The sequence below is a fragment of the Melitaea cinxia genome, chromosome 7 (assembly GCF_905220565.1).
Source record: "Melitaea cinxia chromosome 7, ilMelCinx1.1, whole genome shotgun sequence".
Taxonomy (NCBI): domain Eukaryota; kingdom Metazoa; phylum Arthropoda; class Insecta; order Lepidoptera; family Nymphalidae; genus Melitaea; species Melitaea cinxia.
The window spans coordinates 5,221,633-5,238,978 of record NC_059400.1 but is presented as its reverse complement, the minus strand read 5'-3'; the positions used below and the strand labels follow the sequence as shown (position 1 = coordinate 5,238,978).

General features: G+C 31.8%; 1 protein-coding gene across 1 annotated transcript in view; it reads left to right on the top strand.

The window, feature by feature from the left end:
* Positions 1-17,346, top strand: part of LOC123655247 — a 110,214-nt gene that overhangs the window by 65,949 nt on the left and 26,919 nt on the right. The window contains exons 9-17 of the mRNA XM_045591071.1: positions 816-977; positions 2,223-2,509; positions 2,890-3,038; positions 3,468-3,673; positions 4,278-4,614; positions 5,024-5,178; positions 5,524-5,634; positions 6,585-6,720; positions 8,918-9,145. Coding sequence (XP_045447027.1) covers positions 816-977; positions 2,223-2,509; positions 2,890-3,038; positions 3,468-3,673; positions 4,278-4,614; positions 5,024-5,178; positions 5,524-5,634; positions 6,585-6,720; positions 8,918-9,145 — 1,771 coding nt within the window. The remainder of the gene's footprint in view (positions 1-815; positions 978-2,222; positions 2,510-2,889; positions 3,039-3,467; positions 3,674-4,277; positions 4,615-5,023; positions 5,179-5,523; positions 5,635-6,584; positions 6,721-8,917; positions 9,146-17,346) is intronic.

Below are 17,346 nucleotides of genomic sequence, written 5' to 3'. Positions count from 1 at the left end.
CTCGCTTCAGCATTCACGCTATCGTGATTTATATAGTAATTACTGGTAATCACTGAGTTGTAATTTATTTATCTATATAAAGGAAAATAAATTGTTAAATGTGTTGAAATATTAAACAAATTCAACTGATTCTTTTTTTAACTTTTCTAATAGGCTAAGAAGGCGTTGGAGAAACATCTTAATGATAAAAAATAAAGACAATGCGTTGGAAAATTTCGAAAGTTTAATAAAACATAACTTTATATGTTTGACATTTCGAAAGACAGGGCAGCAACTGTTGGTTTTACTAGTGAGTTATTTAATATGGTCACCCGCTACCATAGCGTCTGCAACGACGCCGAAATATGTTTTAGGAGTCTCAAAGTAATAATCCCGGCAAAACCCGTGGGAGATCGTCCATTAATCACGTGATTTTCTTTAGCAATTTTTCAACCTCCCCCCCTCCCCTTTGTAATATTTGTTGAGGTTAGGGACTATTTATGGCCAAAATCACATTTATTGTTTTTGTGCAATGTATATTGAAATTATCAGAATATTACCATTCAATACGGTTATAACCTGATTAAATTTTGAAAAAATAAGCGTCGTGATACAAATTACTAAACAGTTCAAGGTTGTTGGTGTTTTTTTTTTTTAGTTTAGAAGTCGCGCGTTTAACGAAAAATAAATAGACGTGATGTTTTCCCAACCCCTCCCCCCTTTGAACCTCACGTGATTAATGGTCGACCTAGGGTAGAATCCTAATATATATATATATAAACAGACCTAGAATCAAAAGTGTTTATTATTAATATAATTAACGAAACCCCTGTCAGGTGCAGGTTCCGCGGTATCGACGGACTCGGGCGTGTGGACGGGGGGCGAGGGGGAGCTCTCCCCGCGGTCACGCCGCCGCCCGCGCAACCTCGAGATGGTGATGCGAGGCGCGCATAGCTTTCACCTGAGGGAACTGCAAGTGGCTGATCTGGACATAATGGGTATATAGATATTACTATGATAACATTGTAGTAGCATACATTACGTTTTACTTAACTTACAATGTAAGTATGTACGTAATATATGTGTTTGTTAGGGTAGAATCTTGCAACTCAATTACAATTACACACGTTTAATTTGGATGACAACGCATATTAAGTGACGTCATTCTAAATTCAACGTGGCGTCCACACAAAAGATGGCGGACTTTTAAATAGGGCGAACTACTTAGTTATTTTTAATGCACTCCTACAATCCAAAATGATGAATATAGAATGAACCCGACAAAACAAAATGATGTGTTACTCTAAATCCAATATGGCGGCTAGTAAAAATAGAAGAGTAAGTTTTTATGTTTTCCTATACTATGGGTATCTAATGAAAGGATTTTCTGAGAATACCAGACTGAAAAACTTGTTCAGTGATGACAAAAAAATAAAAAATAATATAATGCACAAAACGAATAAAATAAACTTTTTATTAAATACTTTTACTATCAACATATAACGTTATTACACAATTTACATAGTAAAAAGACTTGTCGAAAATTTTCGACGACGATAAACAAGTAAATTAAATAACTTGATTTATTTTGTGAATGATGAAAGTGCAAAATATTTAGGTGACGATAATCTGATAATTAGTAATGATTATAGATTAATGAAAAAAAAAAAAAACAATACAACTATCTGTGCTCTTTAGGAAATATAAAAAGTCCCTTATTTAGTGATTTAAATATTTAGAGTCCCTAATGAAAAGTACACCAACTTTCCTTCTTAATTTCAGCAGATCACGGCTAAGCATTGTGAAAACAATACGTCAATTTAAACAAAAGAAAAGGAAATGTATTAATTAATTCAGTTTAATGGTTTAAGCCGTTAAACCAATAGAAGATAAAGTTCAAGTTTTGTATGTATAACTATCATTGTAGCAATTAGTGATATTAATAGTTTTCTAACTGATGCAAATCGCTGTCAATGTGTTTTTTTTTTTCGTAAATATGTACACTGTCTGATCTTTATTTGTGTATTTATTTATCTTCTGAATATTTTTGTTACGAATTTGATCGATTTGTGATATTTAAGTAAAAAAGCTGATCAATCTCCTCGAAACTTGAAAAAAAAGAACAACAGATTTTTTTTACAAAATGCCGGGAATCGAACATTCATCCGCTTTTAGGCGAACCACTACACCAAAACAGTTATCTCGCGTAACTTCTTTGACATTATACTAAATTTTTGTTACAGATGACGCTGTTGTTACTGGTCACGCCGTCATTCCACTACCAAAACTACCAAGTTCATTCAATGAGGAATTGTCTCCCGAATGCGAAGTTATGGAAACACCGTATGCGCCTCCTTCACCTGTCGTCTCAAAACCTATAGTTGAACCCACACCAAGTAGCAATTCGCCTATGTCCACTTTAGAACGCTATAGAAATAAAACCAGACCGACTAGGATTCAAACCAATGAGTACAAAGATGAGGAGAAGTTTGTATTGGATAGAGCACAACCGGAAAAATTAGATAAGCAGGTAATTTCTGTATTTGTTTTTAATTTTTTGGTAAAAACCCAAATTATTTTACTACTACATGGCAACTGAATATGCCTAAAATAGAATATGCCTAACATATTATGTGGCATTTTCTATCTTCTTGAATAGTCACCGATCGAAGAGTCTTGAGGGATGTGCGCCAGTAATCTGAATCTTTTGATTAAAGCTCCGATTATTTAAATTGTTTGGTAGATAACAATGGCAATAAGTCTTAAGGGAAAAAGCTATTGTACAAGCGTTACTGAACAGTACAATTGTGTTTTTGCTATTATAAAAGCTTATAGTATCGCTCTATAAATAAATAAAATTTACGGCCTCGATTGACTAAAATATACCTATATTTATTTATTTTATTTCAGAAATCGTTTATTAAATCTTCAAGCGGCGTGACATCTCCAGGCGTAGACTCCAGTAAGGATTCCAGCCCGTCTTGCAAAAGCGAGGCGAGCCATTTCGGTAACAGCAGCGCTTGGCAAAGTCACGCTGCTGGTGAAGCGATGGCAACACGGTAATTTAGAGAAGCTTAAAATATTTTAAACTAAATTTTAATTCGTATAAATGCATTTTAAATTTTCATTTTGATAATTAAAATATTTTAATATTTAAAATTATAATTCAAGAATATTTTCAAAGTCCGAAAGTTATTACATCATATAATTTGAAACTTGCTAGTAAATACATACTAAAAAATAAAAATAAAATACACAGAACAGAAGAGATATGACACTGACACGCTGATTTACCTTACTAGATGAATTTAGCAGAGGTAATAGATTAGAATAGGTACAAATACTTCCGCTATATCAGCTATACCATTTAACTTCTTTGCGTTGGAAATATTTAACCCTAAACCTTTTTACGTCTTTTTTTTCAGTAGGCAAAAAGCATGTATCGGGAATACTACAAGAAGCCTAAAATCTTTATATATCTCTTACAGATCTCAAGATGACGTATCCCTCGCACTCAGTGTCTCTAGTTGCGAAGAAGACAAGTCTAAACTTGAAACGAAGGAAAATGAAATTAAAGAACCAGAAATTCCAACAAAGACAATAGTTATAGCCGATGAACCCCCCGTTCCTCATCCTTTGCTGATGAAATCTCTGACACTGAGTCAACATGATTCTCTTCGTGGTACAATGATGGGTTAGAATAAATTTCAAATATATATTAACTGCAAACATAAGTTATAAATCATTAAATAAATAAATAATAAATAAATAAATATTTACACAATACACACACGGTCGTCTGTTCCTAACGTAAGCAACTTAATGCTTGTGTTATAGGTAACAGCCGACTGGTATATAGCTACATATATTTTTTTTTTCGATAAACATACTTATAAATAATACATATATAAATAAATATTTATATTACACCCAGACTCGGGGTGGGAATCGAACCCACAACCCTCGGAGCAGAAAGCAGGGTCACTACAAACTGCGCCAACGGGCTAGTCGAATTCATTTAATCATTAGTTAATTATTCTACTAATATAAGCTTTAAACTTCCTAAATTTCCAAATTATATAATTTTATATTTATCCGGAATTATAATCTTCATTTAAGGTTATACTTACAACCCGTTTTCATAGAAGTTCCTTGAAATGCATAATTAATTAATACATTTTTTTTTACTTTTTTTTTACAATTCTTAACCCTACCAATTACTTAGTTCATAAACCAAATGTCTAATGACAATTTTGTTCAAGAATTTCTAAACTTAATAAAATAATTCCTCAATCCAGGTTCAATGACAAGTTCTAACTACAGCACGACCAGTACATGCACAAATCAGAGCGCAGACCACAATCTGACGCTCACTCTTGAGGAGTCTAAATTTGATATGTCTGCATTAGAAACTTCAACCCAAAGTCTCCTTGATGACGAAACTTCACCAGCAGACAGTTTGATATCTTCCACGAGTACTAGCGACTCTAATAATGATTTACACGTTGAAAGGGACGCACCATCAATATCTAGTGCTTATCAAACGGCTAATACTAAAACTAGAACGCCTGATCCTATAGTAGAGGAAAACGATAGGGTGGATGGTGAAATTCTGCAACCAGTTAGAGAATCAAGGTAAGAACGCATTCAGTGTTACAACTACTACATTTGATTACGTTATTTATGCTTTTAAATTTATTATATGTCATTTAATAATTTATATAGCATGAGATAATTTTTAAAAGTCGTTATCATCAAATAAAAATTTTATAAAACTTTTTCGGGTGTTTCTATTGAGGATTAAATTGAATTCCATTCAAACCAATTCTAATAAACTTAATTTCTAAAAAAAATTTTAAGTGTGTTGCTATTTTAAAATTGAACATTTTATAATATACAAGCAAGTTTTTTTTTTCAAATGTTTTCGTAGATAGCATTATAAAAATTATTATTTTTTTTAAATATAAGTTCTCAATGTCCAAATCTTGTAGTTTTGAATGTTTAAATTTATGACCTATAAACTATATTCTGTTTAAATTTCTAGCAGTGATGGCAGTGGTAGCGGTGGTAGTGGCAGTAAGAACAACACCCCGCCGTCCCCCGGCACACCCACGCACGCGTCGGTATCGTTATCACTATCAGACGGGAGGGACTTCTTCGATGATGAAATCGCAGATCAACCAGCACTACTGTTTAGAAGTAAGAAATAAATTATATTACCATTTTCTTTACCCACCTATCTTTGTCTTAATAGATAAATGATATTAGCATTAGTTACTGACGTTTGGTGCTTACAATATTTGAACTCGTGTAAAAAAGTATCTTTGTGATATAGTACAGTAATTTAATTCATGTACGGTTATTCATTTTTTTTAAAGTTTAATGTGATTTATTTTTAATTTTATTTGAATAATATTTAAACGCCAAAAATGTATTGTATACGGTTGTAAATTACCTAACGCTAAGATCTCTTATTCTTTGTTTATTAATTTTATATATTCACATTATCAGTATTATACAATAATCTTCTTTTCGTCATTATAGAAAATAATCAAGGGAGCCCATCCATCAAGCGAGCAGATTCTGAATCTAGTAAAATCAGAAGGTCGAGAGAGCACATTTTGTCAAGTCCACAAACTCAAAGAAGTCGAAAAGGTAAAAATGCATACTAATCCATTAGGAGTTTCTTAAGCAAAGTGTATATAAAACAGCGATCTGACGAACCTGAAATATATAACCGTTATAAAAACTTACACTATTTATTTACATAGATTTACATAAGCCAGAACTATTACTATATGTAGAAACGATCTCTGTCCACTGTCTATAGTCATTCTTGAAATATAACCAAGTTTTGGTATCGAGTATACTAAGCGTACTAACGCAGCATCAATAAAGCACCAAGGAATAATGGTCCTATCTCCTTGTAGTTTACCTGGATTTAAATAATATACCACAAATGTGTAACGTTCTAATTTGCACTTACCTATTAGTATTTTTGGAATTCAAACGTTTCACATTCACTTTTTTCATCAATACGTAATATAACTTTTAATCCTATAAAGCATAAAAGCAAATTTATCATTGTATAAATAAACAAGCTTTACCAGCGGTTTCTTACAAGTTATTAAAAAAAAAGTACTAAAATGTTAATATAATCCTAGTTTTCCTCGGAAAAAATGTAAGACTAGCGCGTTCAAACGAACAAACAACAAACTCTTCAGCTTTATAATGATTACATAGTATAAAACAAAGTCTCTTCCCGCTGTTTGTATGCTTAGACCTTTAAAACCATGCAACGGATTTTTTTGCGGTTTTCTTTGGTAAATAGAGTGATTCCAGAGTAAGGTTTATATGTAAAATATATTCATAATACAGTAGAGGAACGCTGATAGATTTAGAGGATTCTAATGTGATGTCGTAATAAACATATTTTTTGCGCTTACGTTACAGATATTTATTTTATATTTTATATTTATTATCAGCATTGTACCCGTTCGGAGCCGGGCAAGTCGTTAGTGTTAAATAATTTACATGTCTACACAACAGCTGTCGTATTTGTGTAATTTTTTTATAAAAATTCAATGTTTTCTCGTATTCAATAGGTACTCGTAACCCGGCAGCCGAGCGAACGCCGTCTCTAGACACTTTGTCAAGCTTAGCCTCTGATGATCTCATGATGGACAATGACTTAGCACAATCTATCACGAGCTTACAAAGTGTCGACGACTACATTGAAAGGTATGCAAGCTATTAAAAGTATTTTTCAACAGACAGGCAGATATTAATCTGTGCTACATCTGCACAAAATTATGATTATTATAAAGCTCTTGCCTGATACTGATGTCTATATAATATTTTTAATTGTGTTTGAGTTTAATAATTCTAAGGTTTTTTAGGATTTAATGTTTTGAACTTATATGTATACATTGTCGTTGGTGTACCATTAAAGTTAATTAAAAAAAATAACTATAGTTAGATAAGAAAAGGATAGGATATCCTCTGACAAGGCAAAAGAGCCTCTGAAGCTAAATTGGAAAATGTGTATATGCGTACAGCTCCTATTCCCTCTAAATGAAACAGTATTTTATGTGCTGAATTAAAAAATAAATAAAAAAAAAAACGATATTAAAAAGTAGATTAAACGTTGCAATGGTATGTATTTATTTGTGTATTTATGTATGTATGTTATATATGTATTATAACTCCGCTGGACACAATATCGTCATGTGCTGCCAAACTTGGTTACGAGATAAAACTGAATAATTTTAAGACGAACTATTATACAACTTAAGTTTTTTTTTTTAATAATTTTAGATTTTTCTTGAAATTTTTCATAAAAAATAAAAATATATAACAAATAGTTATAAACTTATATTTTGAAGTAGAATTGTTACAAATTCTTGTTAATGTAATAAATACGTATGACATAATTATGTAATACGCATAACGTTTATCGTATTTAAATTGTAATTTTATTGTTTATCTAATTCTGTAACTAAAACTTTAGCCTTGAAATATTTTTAATATAATATATGTAGAACCTTAATAGCATAAAAATCTCTACAATTTCAAAAAATAATCTGTTCCCTTCCCCTCAAAGCTCAAAACGTCTGTTACTTAAAATACACACTTACTATAACTTAATATAAAAATTCAGTACTGGCCCTTAGTTATTTAAATAATTGTTTTGGCAAACTCTATGTCATAAACGTTCAGCTATTCATTATATCAAAAAGAGTCATTTGAAAAAAATACCAAACAATTCAAAACATAAATTGAACTGTTAAGTTAAAAATTCAATCAATAAAATAACATTTACCTATTATTTCTTCGAAATCCCGTAAAACTGTATTTGCTGCGGTTAGGACAACGAATTGCTTGGATTATTTGTTTTTGATTACTGTCCATGAAACATCACTGTGATGTATGATAAAAGTTAGTAAAATGAATCCACAAATTGTATTTTATTTTACCGTTCCTTTTGGCGCAATCTGGTAAAAGTAGGAACTCACATATGTATTAAGTCATCAGAAAATGTTAGAAATAGATATCTTTAAACTATAAAACAATAATTACCTTAACTATAGCACAAATAATTTAAGATTAAAAAAAATATTGATAGCAGTACATAATAATATACATAAGTATATGGTATATGTACATAACAATATGGAGAATTTTAACTCATAATTTGTAAAAGTGTAGTCTGTAGTCCGTACATAAAAAGATTTTTTTATAATCCGTGAAAGCATCAGATAACTTCATTGTTTTATAATTTTCACTTGAACGTCATTTTTTGAACAAAAAATATGTTAATAAGTTAACGTCTCAATTGTACAACAACTTTAAACAATATTAATTACATCACAGAATAAGAAATATATATATAAAAAAAACTTACATAAAAAGTTGTAATTACGAAAAATAATGTCATAACTTAGGAATCAAATAATGTGAAGATGTGACTAAGCCACTTTCCATTTTATTTTGTTAGACTAAAATAATGATGAATTTATGATTAAAGAAATGTGATAATCACTTTTGTTTTAGCTCTATAAGCGTTGTTCAGTTAGGATAAGCATCTGGCTTAGAATTTAAAATGATTGTCAAATTTATAATTGTATAATAATTAGTTACATTAATTTAATTAATTTTAACAACGTAATGACTTTGTTATGAACAATTAGTAATTAAAGTAAGCATTATCAAATTATAAGATATTCCCACGGTTTTTATTTGATTGATATGCACTCACAAAAGAGGTAATTTAGCTTACGTAGGCATACCTTCCAAAACTTTTTAGATACCGATCTATTGAGTCGCTTTTAAGATAAAATACACTTTTACCTAATGAAATTTAAATGAAATTTAAGACTTTCTGCATAAATGGGAACATGACAATTTACTTAACAAAAGTAGTCATCCAACAGGGAAGTAATTATTACAAAATTTACAGGTTGGACAGTTCGCTACGAAGCGGTCTTAATTCTCTCGATGAGCGACAATTACGTCAAGAGCTATCATCATCGAAGACAGCCGTCCGTCAGTGGAGCCAACTGCTGGAGAAGAATAACTTACTTGACCGACAGCTGGCGGCGATGGCACAAGGGAAGACAGCGCCCGACTCGCTTTCTGGCAGCACTACGAGCCTTAGCAACATTGGGTGAGTACAAATATTAACGTTCCATAATAAGGTATGCATAAACTAGCATCGATTAGTATCTCGTCGGAACTGTGCTCGAGAAGGTACCTACTGGAGAAAGATTCTTCGGAAATGTATGTCTTGCGTAATGAAAAACCCAGTTCAATGATTTTTCTCGATTTTTCTGGACTTTTCTCAGAGAAAACCCTTAAACCCAAATATTTCACCAATTGAATCGGACACTTAATTTTTTTTTCTACTATTTTCAATAAACTACGGTATCAGAATAAATCACATTATTCGTTCAACATTTTAGTACAGTAAAATGAAAATGTGATAAATTTGTTGAGCTTACTTAACCAATCACTGTAATTATGAATTAAGAAGAATCATATACGTTAGCTTGTAATTTAATTTTTAATTTGGTTTAGTTTATTTCGCGCTCAGCTTTAAAGGAAAATATCGTAAATATTTAACTACGAGTTCGACTATATATAAATTTTATGTTGTGGTCATATAACACAATATTGTATTTCAATAAATGGGTACATGCCGAGATATAGGTTAATATTCTTGGCTGAAATGAATCAAGCCACGACCAAAGTCCATGCATGTGGGTCGAAATATCAGCAAAGATTTAATAAACTATATTAGAGTGTGTGCTCGTTTAATTAATCATATGGAGACTTATGTTGCGACAGAAATTTTCAAAAATATGCATCTGTGTAATCCGCAATAGAGCAGTGTGGCAGAAGAAAGCATATACGCAGAGTCGGTTAGAGTAGGACGGATAAATACCTTCTCTACCTTCAATATTAGAACTTGTAGATACACACACACACACACACACACACACACACACACACACACACATCAGCCTATCGCAGTCCACTGCTGGACATAGGCCTCCATAAGTTCGCGCCAAAAATGGCGTGAGCTCATGTGTTTTGCCCATAGTCACCACGCGGCAGGTGGGTTGGTGACCGCAGGGCTGGCTTTGTCGCACCGAAGATCCTGCTGCCCGCCTTCGGTCAGCCAAAGCTAGCAGTTGGATGGTTATCCCGCCATCGGTCGGCTTTTTAAGCTCCAAGGTGATAGTGGAACTGTGTTATCTCTTAGTCGCCTCATACGACACCCATGGGAAGAGAGGGGGTGGCTATATTCTTTGCTGCCGTAACCACACAGACTATATGTAGTAGATATCTGTTAAATTATATTTTTGTAATTATTACATGCGTATATATTTCTACTTTTATTCAATTACTACAACATATCATCAAAACAATATCTGATCATAGATTCCCATATAACATATGACACACAATAGAAATGTCTAAAACATTTCCAAATGACAAAACCATTCACTTTTTATATAAAAGTTAAATTTCCATTAAAATCTCAACTTCAAATTAATTCGTTTCAGTGGAGCATCGTAACGATTTCTCTAAGCGTTTCATATCAATGTCAGTGTGAAATCTATTGTTACCGGTGTTTATTGAATGTACCCTGAAATACGCAAACATAGAGCATCGCACACAAAGACAATACCGCGAACTTCGAAACTAAATAGAGTTACGTTTGTTATTATTTATACTTAACAATCATTCTTAATGAGATAAGTGTTTGTCAACTATAACTGCACTTTACTAAAACATCGTACAAACGTTGCTTTGCTGATGAGTAAGAACCTTATGTTAAAGAGAATTGTATGTAATTGTTCCAATTAGGTCAATTGTTCGACCGTAAATTGATGCAAGAACACGTCACAGAGTCAGACAAGTCAATGAAAATTTTATTATATCTCAAATTTCTAAACATCCGTGAAACATAAACTTTTTTATATTAAGTAAATAAATGAGGTTTATTTATCTTAGTAGACATACTTATACTAAAAAGATTGAGTTTGTCAGTTCAGCCTATCGCAGTCCACTGCTGGACATAGACCTACCCAAGTTTACGCCAGACATACCGGTTTTCCGCAATCCTAATCAAGCTTACACCGGCAACCTTACGTAGATCGTCGGTCCAACGGGCCGGAGGACGTCCCACACTGCGTTTGCCAAGACGCGGTCTCTATTCAAGGACACGTCTGCTCCAACGGCCATCGGTCCTGCGACACAGATGAGAGCCCACTTCTACTTCAACTTGCTAATTCTGTGAGCTATGTTGGTTACTTTCGTTCTCTCGCGGATAGTCTCATTTCCAATCCTATTTTTGAGAGAAACGAAAAGCATAGCCCGTTCCATTGCACGTTGAGCGACTTTAAAATTGTGGACCAGTCCCTTCGTCAGTGTCTACGTCTCGGCCCCGTATGTTAACTCAGACAGGACGCATTGCTCGAAGACTTTTATCTTCAAGCATTGCGGAATTTTTGAATTGAAAACTCGACGAAGCCTGCCAAACGCCGCCCAGCCTAACCGAATCCTCCTATTGGCCACCTTCTCGAAGTTGTTGCAGCCTAGTTGGATGGTATGGCCTAGATATAGATAATCCTGAACAACTTCAAGAAGGGTACCATCGACCGATACCGGTCTAGGTATGACTTGGTTGTTAAGCATAACATTCGTTTTGTCCAAGTGCATACCGAAAAATTCATAAAAAATCGCACACAAATATAAACGTTAACATTGAAATAACACTATTGAACTTACACTTTATTACAGATACAAAAATAAAGCAAATCGATTAGTCCCAAACCACATTACAGTATTGATCCCAGTTCGTTCTCGGTCCAATCTCGATCCGGTAAAACAAGAAACAATAGACGGACTGAGAACGAACTGATATCAACACTATAATGTGGATCGAGCCTTATTACGCTAGTTGGTTACGTAATTGTCACTAAAACGATTATAGTTCGTGATTTCGAATCGCATTAACGAATTTTATTCTTTAAATTATAAGAACTAACCTTGTCTTTATATTTTTATAACTTTTACTTTTGTTTTATTTTATTTCAAGTACAATAGAAGACATAAAATTAAGATGTATTAAACTTTTTTATTTACCACACTAACTTTTATTTACATTGTATTTAAAAGGTTGGATACTCAGCAAAACATCTTTCAAACATTTTATCAACCAGTCTGTTCGTCCTATATAGTACGTTTTTACTCTTGAGCTATTTCTCAAAATTTGTAATATAAACCTAATCACCTAAATTAATGAATAAAAATAACTATACCTACTCGTACAATAACTGAAGTATTATAAAATTAGAGACAGAAATAGCCTTGATATTAGGTTTGGATGGACTTTTACTGAACTGTTATTTAGTAAACTATTTTATAAATCCGTCACAGATATTTCAAATCAGTTTTCGCGTGATTGATCACAATAGAAGTCATGGTTAAGTAACATAATATTGTGCAGCAAACTGTTGCTTTTATATTTGATTATAAATTAAGAACAATGTATAAAGATGGCTGCGACTCTAAAACGGTGGGTATTCATTTGACCTCCATTATAATGATAATAGTAGTTACACAACAATAAGAACGATTCCTATGCGTCTTGAGACCGTTCGGTGCGAGATTTTTGCAAGGCGATATTATGCTGGGAACACTTTTGAATTACTTTACGTAGGTATATATCCAAATGTTTTCATTGAGTGAATGGGAGTTTGTTATCTAAATTGAAGATTAAAATAAAATAAAAAAAAATAATAATAATAGGTACTCTTGATATCACTATACATTTTTCTATTTATTTTATAATCCTGAATTGAACATATAATTTTGCTTTAATACTTATAGGTATAGTATATAAATAGTATATAATTATTAGCTTTAAGTCTTTTCAAGCGTTCCAAATACACCGGTATGGTACCTATTTCTTTTAAGAAAGTCCTCAAAGCTTAAATGTTTTGCACTGTGCGTTAATAACTTTGATACATTTTAATGACCATATTCTAATAAAACGTTGGCTTTGTGACAACATAAAGGATCATTATTTAATCCTAGTAAATAATACATTATTCACTAGATAGAAAAAAGAAATAGAATAAAATATACATATCTTCTTATATATAAAATTCTCGTGTCACATGACATGTTAGTTACTTCGAAACGGCTGGACCGAATTTTATAAAAATTTTATGCATATCGGGTAGATCTGAGTATCGGCCAACATCTATTTTTCATACCCCTAAGTCAAAAGGGGGTTAATAGCATATATGGCAAAACAACGTTTGCGGGGTCAGCTAGTATTAATATTATTATATTTAACTCAACTTTGTGAGAGGAGAAACTCGTACTAAAAATAAATTTAACTTCAACGAATGTTACTATTTGAGTGTGCATATTTAAAATTAGTTTTCAATCAATCACGTTTCATGCAAAGTAACTCTGTGAAGTAGGTAATATTATCGAAGTCCAGGTTTTCAGCTTAGGTTTCATCGTTCGTTTACTTTACACAAAGTATATTATATTGTGCAATTTTACTCACTACATCATAGACTAAAATTCAACTTGAATGAAATGAAAGAAATGAAAAAAAAAATACGGAATTAAAGTACCCACCTAACGTTCAAAGTGATACCGAAATATTACAAATGTAATTTTTTTACGAACGAACACCTCTAGAGACATAAGGGAAAATCTAATAGGTACAATTAACGCCGTTCCGAATTAAAACATCGAGTTAAATTAATTGCGACTGACCGTTTAGAAATAAGTTTCGCGAGAGAAATTTCACGTTCCGCGCCCCGATTTTCAAGGTAAATTTTACGGTGATCTTTCCGTCGAAAGGTCCTTGATCTATGTGGTAATCGGATAGAGCAATGCAGCTGGCTCTGGTTTTTATGCGGTTCATCTCGCCCGCCTGCGCCCGCGTGCTATGGGTCGTGGATCTCGATGTTTCATGTTAGTCTGTGATGCGTCGCGCGCGAGAGTGTACGCAGGTACGCTACGTGAACGAATCTCGATCAACACGTGCGCGGTAAATACGATCGAAGTAATCTCCGAAACACCGGTCATTGAACGCCGAAAATCGAACTTAAATAGTTATTAGTGTAATTAAATTTACGTTACTTTCTAGTATAGGGTCAGATGTGTTCCTAGGACGTACGTGGCGTACCTAATTGCATTAGCTTTGTATAATTGGATTTGTGATACCACCGGTACGATTTTGTTAAACTATGTGTAAACTCTATAAGCATATTATTATAGTTCATTGACATTTATATAATTTTATTTCATTGTTAGTATTGCACACAATCGCTTTGATAACGTATCACCGGCGTTTTCCTCTGTTTTTGTAATGATTCATAATCAATACTTTGTGTAGTTTAATGCATGAATGTATGTATGGTATAAATTGTTACAAATTTCTTTATAGAAATTATATACACTGAAATTTATATGCCCTTTCTATATTAAGTCTTTTCGCAAATGAAGAACAAAAAGAACAAACATTTACTAACTTATTTATTTCCTGTAAGCGTCCCAGCTGTTGCGCACGAGCAGCTGTTTTGAAGTTAAAAGGACCTCTTTGTGTTCGGAGATTTATTTTTTATACATAAGGATGTAATAGATTGCTTCATAAGCAACGTGTCCCAACAAAGCGAATGTCGTCTTTATGCTTGCTAATAGAATCATACTTATTCTAAAATTAAACATACATATGATTCATATTTCAATTAAAAAAAATAAAAATATAAAAAGTAGTATTGAATAAATTTTATTACATAAAATATTATAAAACTGATATTACTTAACTACCTATTTAACATTCGATTAGTATTATTTATGTAATTTTTAATTAAATGTAATTTAGCAGCTGATAAAACAATTTTTTTACCCTCAACGTCAAATTCTGTTCTACCTTCATTATTTACGTCTTCCCTCGAATGTTTACATTTTAACCTACAATTTGAACAAAAAGTGCTAACTGATAAACATGTTTATAAAAAGAATATAATCTAGAAATTAAAAAGGTAACTTTATTTTAAATTTCTGTAAGTAATAGTTTTAACTTATCTGTTCTATAGTTTTAGATCACGTTTCACGTTTTGGATATAACTTCAAACCGTCAACCCCAGTGTTGTCACAGAGCTCGTTGCCATAGCAATATTGAATAACATTACTTAACTTTAAACGAGCTTGGTGAAGAACATTTTGTTTGATAAAATGTGACTTATGTAAAAAGTGATATTATTAAATTTAAATTTCGGTAGTTTTACAAGTTTAAAAAAAACAACTTTAATTATAATAAAATATTTTTCGTACCTCAAATCTAAGTTCTAAAATATTCAAAGTATTTTATTGTAAAGTTTTGATATTAAAATTTAAGAGTGGCTATCGATTTACCATTAAGTGAGAGTTGTATTTATTTCATCTTTTACTGTTTCTCCGATTTACTACATAATATTTACAACGGTAATATGCGTTTATTAGTATTAAGATAACTTTCATTTTAAGAAATGGAATTTTTGATTATAAATTAAACAGTTATTACATAATTATTGATATTAATTAAAATATGTACACATGTATGTTGACATTTGAACGAAATTATATTTTTTAATGATGTAAGTGTTTCCCTTTTAAGTAATTTATTACATTTTTATAATTCGTTTGTTTTACTTAGTCATGGTTTTCTTTTATTATAACATTCATTTCACCTAATCATTACAATGATTTAAACGATTTATTATTATTGTTAATTAATATTAATAGCTTTCACTTTAAACTGTTTACTAATTAGCCGATCTCAAGAACTGATCTCAGATTCTGCTTAACTAAGATACCTACATTTATGTCACGATTCCTATTAGCCAAAATTCTATCTCTAGTGAACCAAATCAGAAATAGATTACGTTATTGAAACCGATTGAATCGGTCAAAGATAAATCGTAAATAGACCATCTCGTTAACCAATGATAAATTTTATCACTTCCAAAGTTATGTGTATGCTTATTACTTCAAATCTATTGACGTTTCGTAATGTAACGATTGTGGCCTATATCTTAAAAATATTTTTGTTGTTGTAAATTTTTTATTTTATTAAATAAATAAAAAAAAGGTTAGGTATATTAGGCTTTACAAAAATACGTCTAAGATGTCCAACTCCTGTTATGATTATATTAAGTATATATTACATTTAAATATTGCATAATATTTGTAATTAAAATGATCAAATACATCGATATTTGTAAAAAAATATGTTACCTACCTACATACCCATGAATCTTTTTGGATTTTTCTTTTCATTTTGAATTGTTGTACGTTTTAACACTTTTATGATTTATAAAGAAGATATAAACTCGTAAATATCTTTTTGTGAATAAGTTGTATTGTATTATAACGGTCTAGTTTCCGAGGAACACGGCCATTCTAATTTTCCTGATCTTTTTCTAGATTCTGTATAATGTCATGGTCCTTATTTTATAATTGTATCGTCTGTAGGCGTTGTTATGTACTTTACTCAAGCGAATATTCGCATACATTAATCCTAAGCTCAACATCAAGTCAGTTAAACTTTGCTTAAAATTTACTTATAATTTTATATAACTTCATGTGTTTTTTTTTTCTTTTCTTCAAAATATGCAGTTTGCCATTGTCTAGACTAGTGTTAAAAGAACAAAAGCGGAAGTGAAAGTGAAAAAGTGTTTTATAAATAGTGCTGTGATGACGATGGAAAGGATGAGTGCGGTAGCGGATAAGGAGGCGCCGGTTAAAGGCATCGTAGCACAAGTTGTCACCATGCTTAATGGCCAAGCACAGAGGTATTGCAATTATTGTATATCATCGAGGACAGTGCAAATACACGTATCTACGAGTGTGTTTATATGTTCGTTTTATTTTTTTAGAAGTATCGTACATTTTGTATTATATTTTTCCTAGTAGTAACCATAGTAATGAAATTGAATATTGATAATCTTGTAGGTCCTTTCTGCACTGTCCTCGTTTACATCGCGGATTTTAAAATAAATATTATAATTGTTCTTTAATGTTTACGCGAATTTCACTAATTATAATGAAATAACTTTTTTGGACTAGGAGTCTCCGGAATCTAGGATTATACGAAGCTTCGGACATGTAAAATCTTAATAAGCCGTGATAAAATCCGAAAAAGATGTTTCGTTATAATAAATATTACAATAGAAATAAAATCTATTAGTAAATAGGAATGGCACATCAGTTTGTATAAACGGTGCAGTAGTCTACTGCATCCCGCTCAAATCTGAAGCTGGACTTGTTCGGATTGGGGAAGTAGCTCGT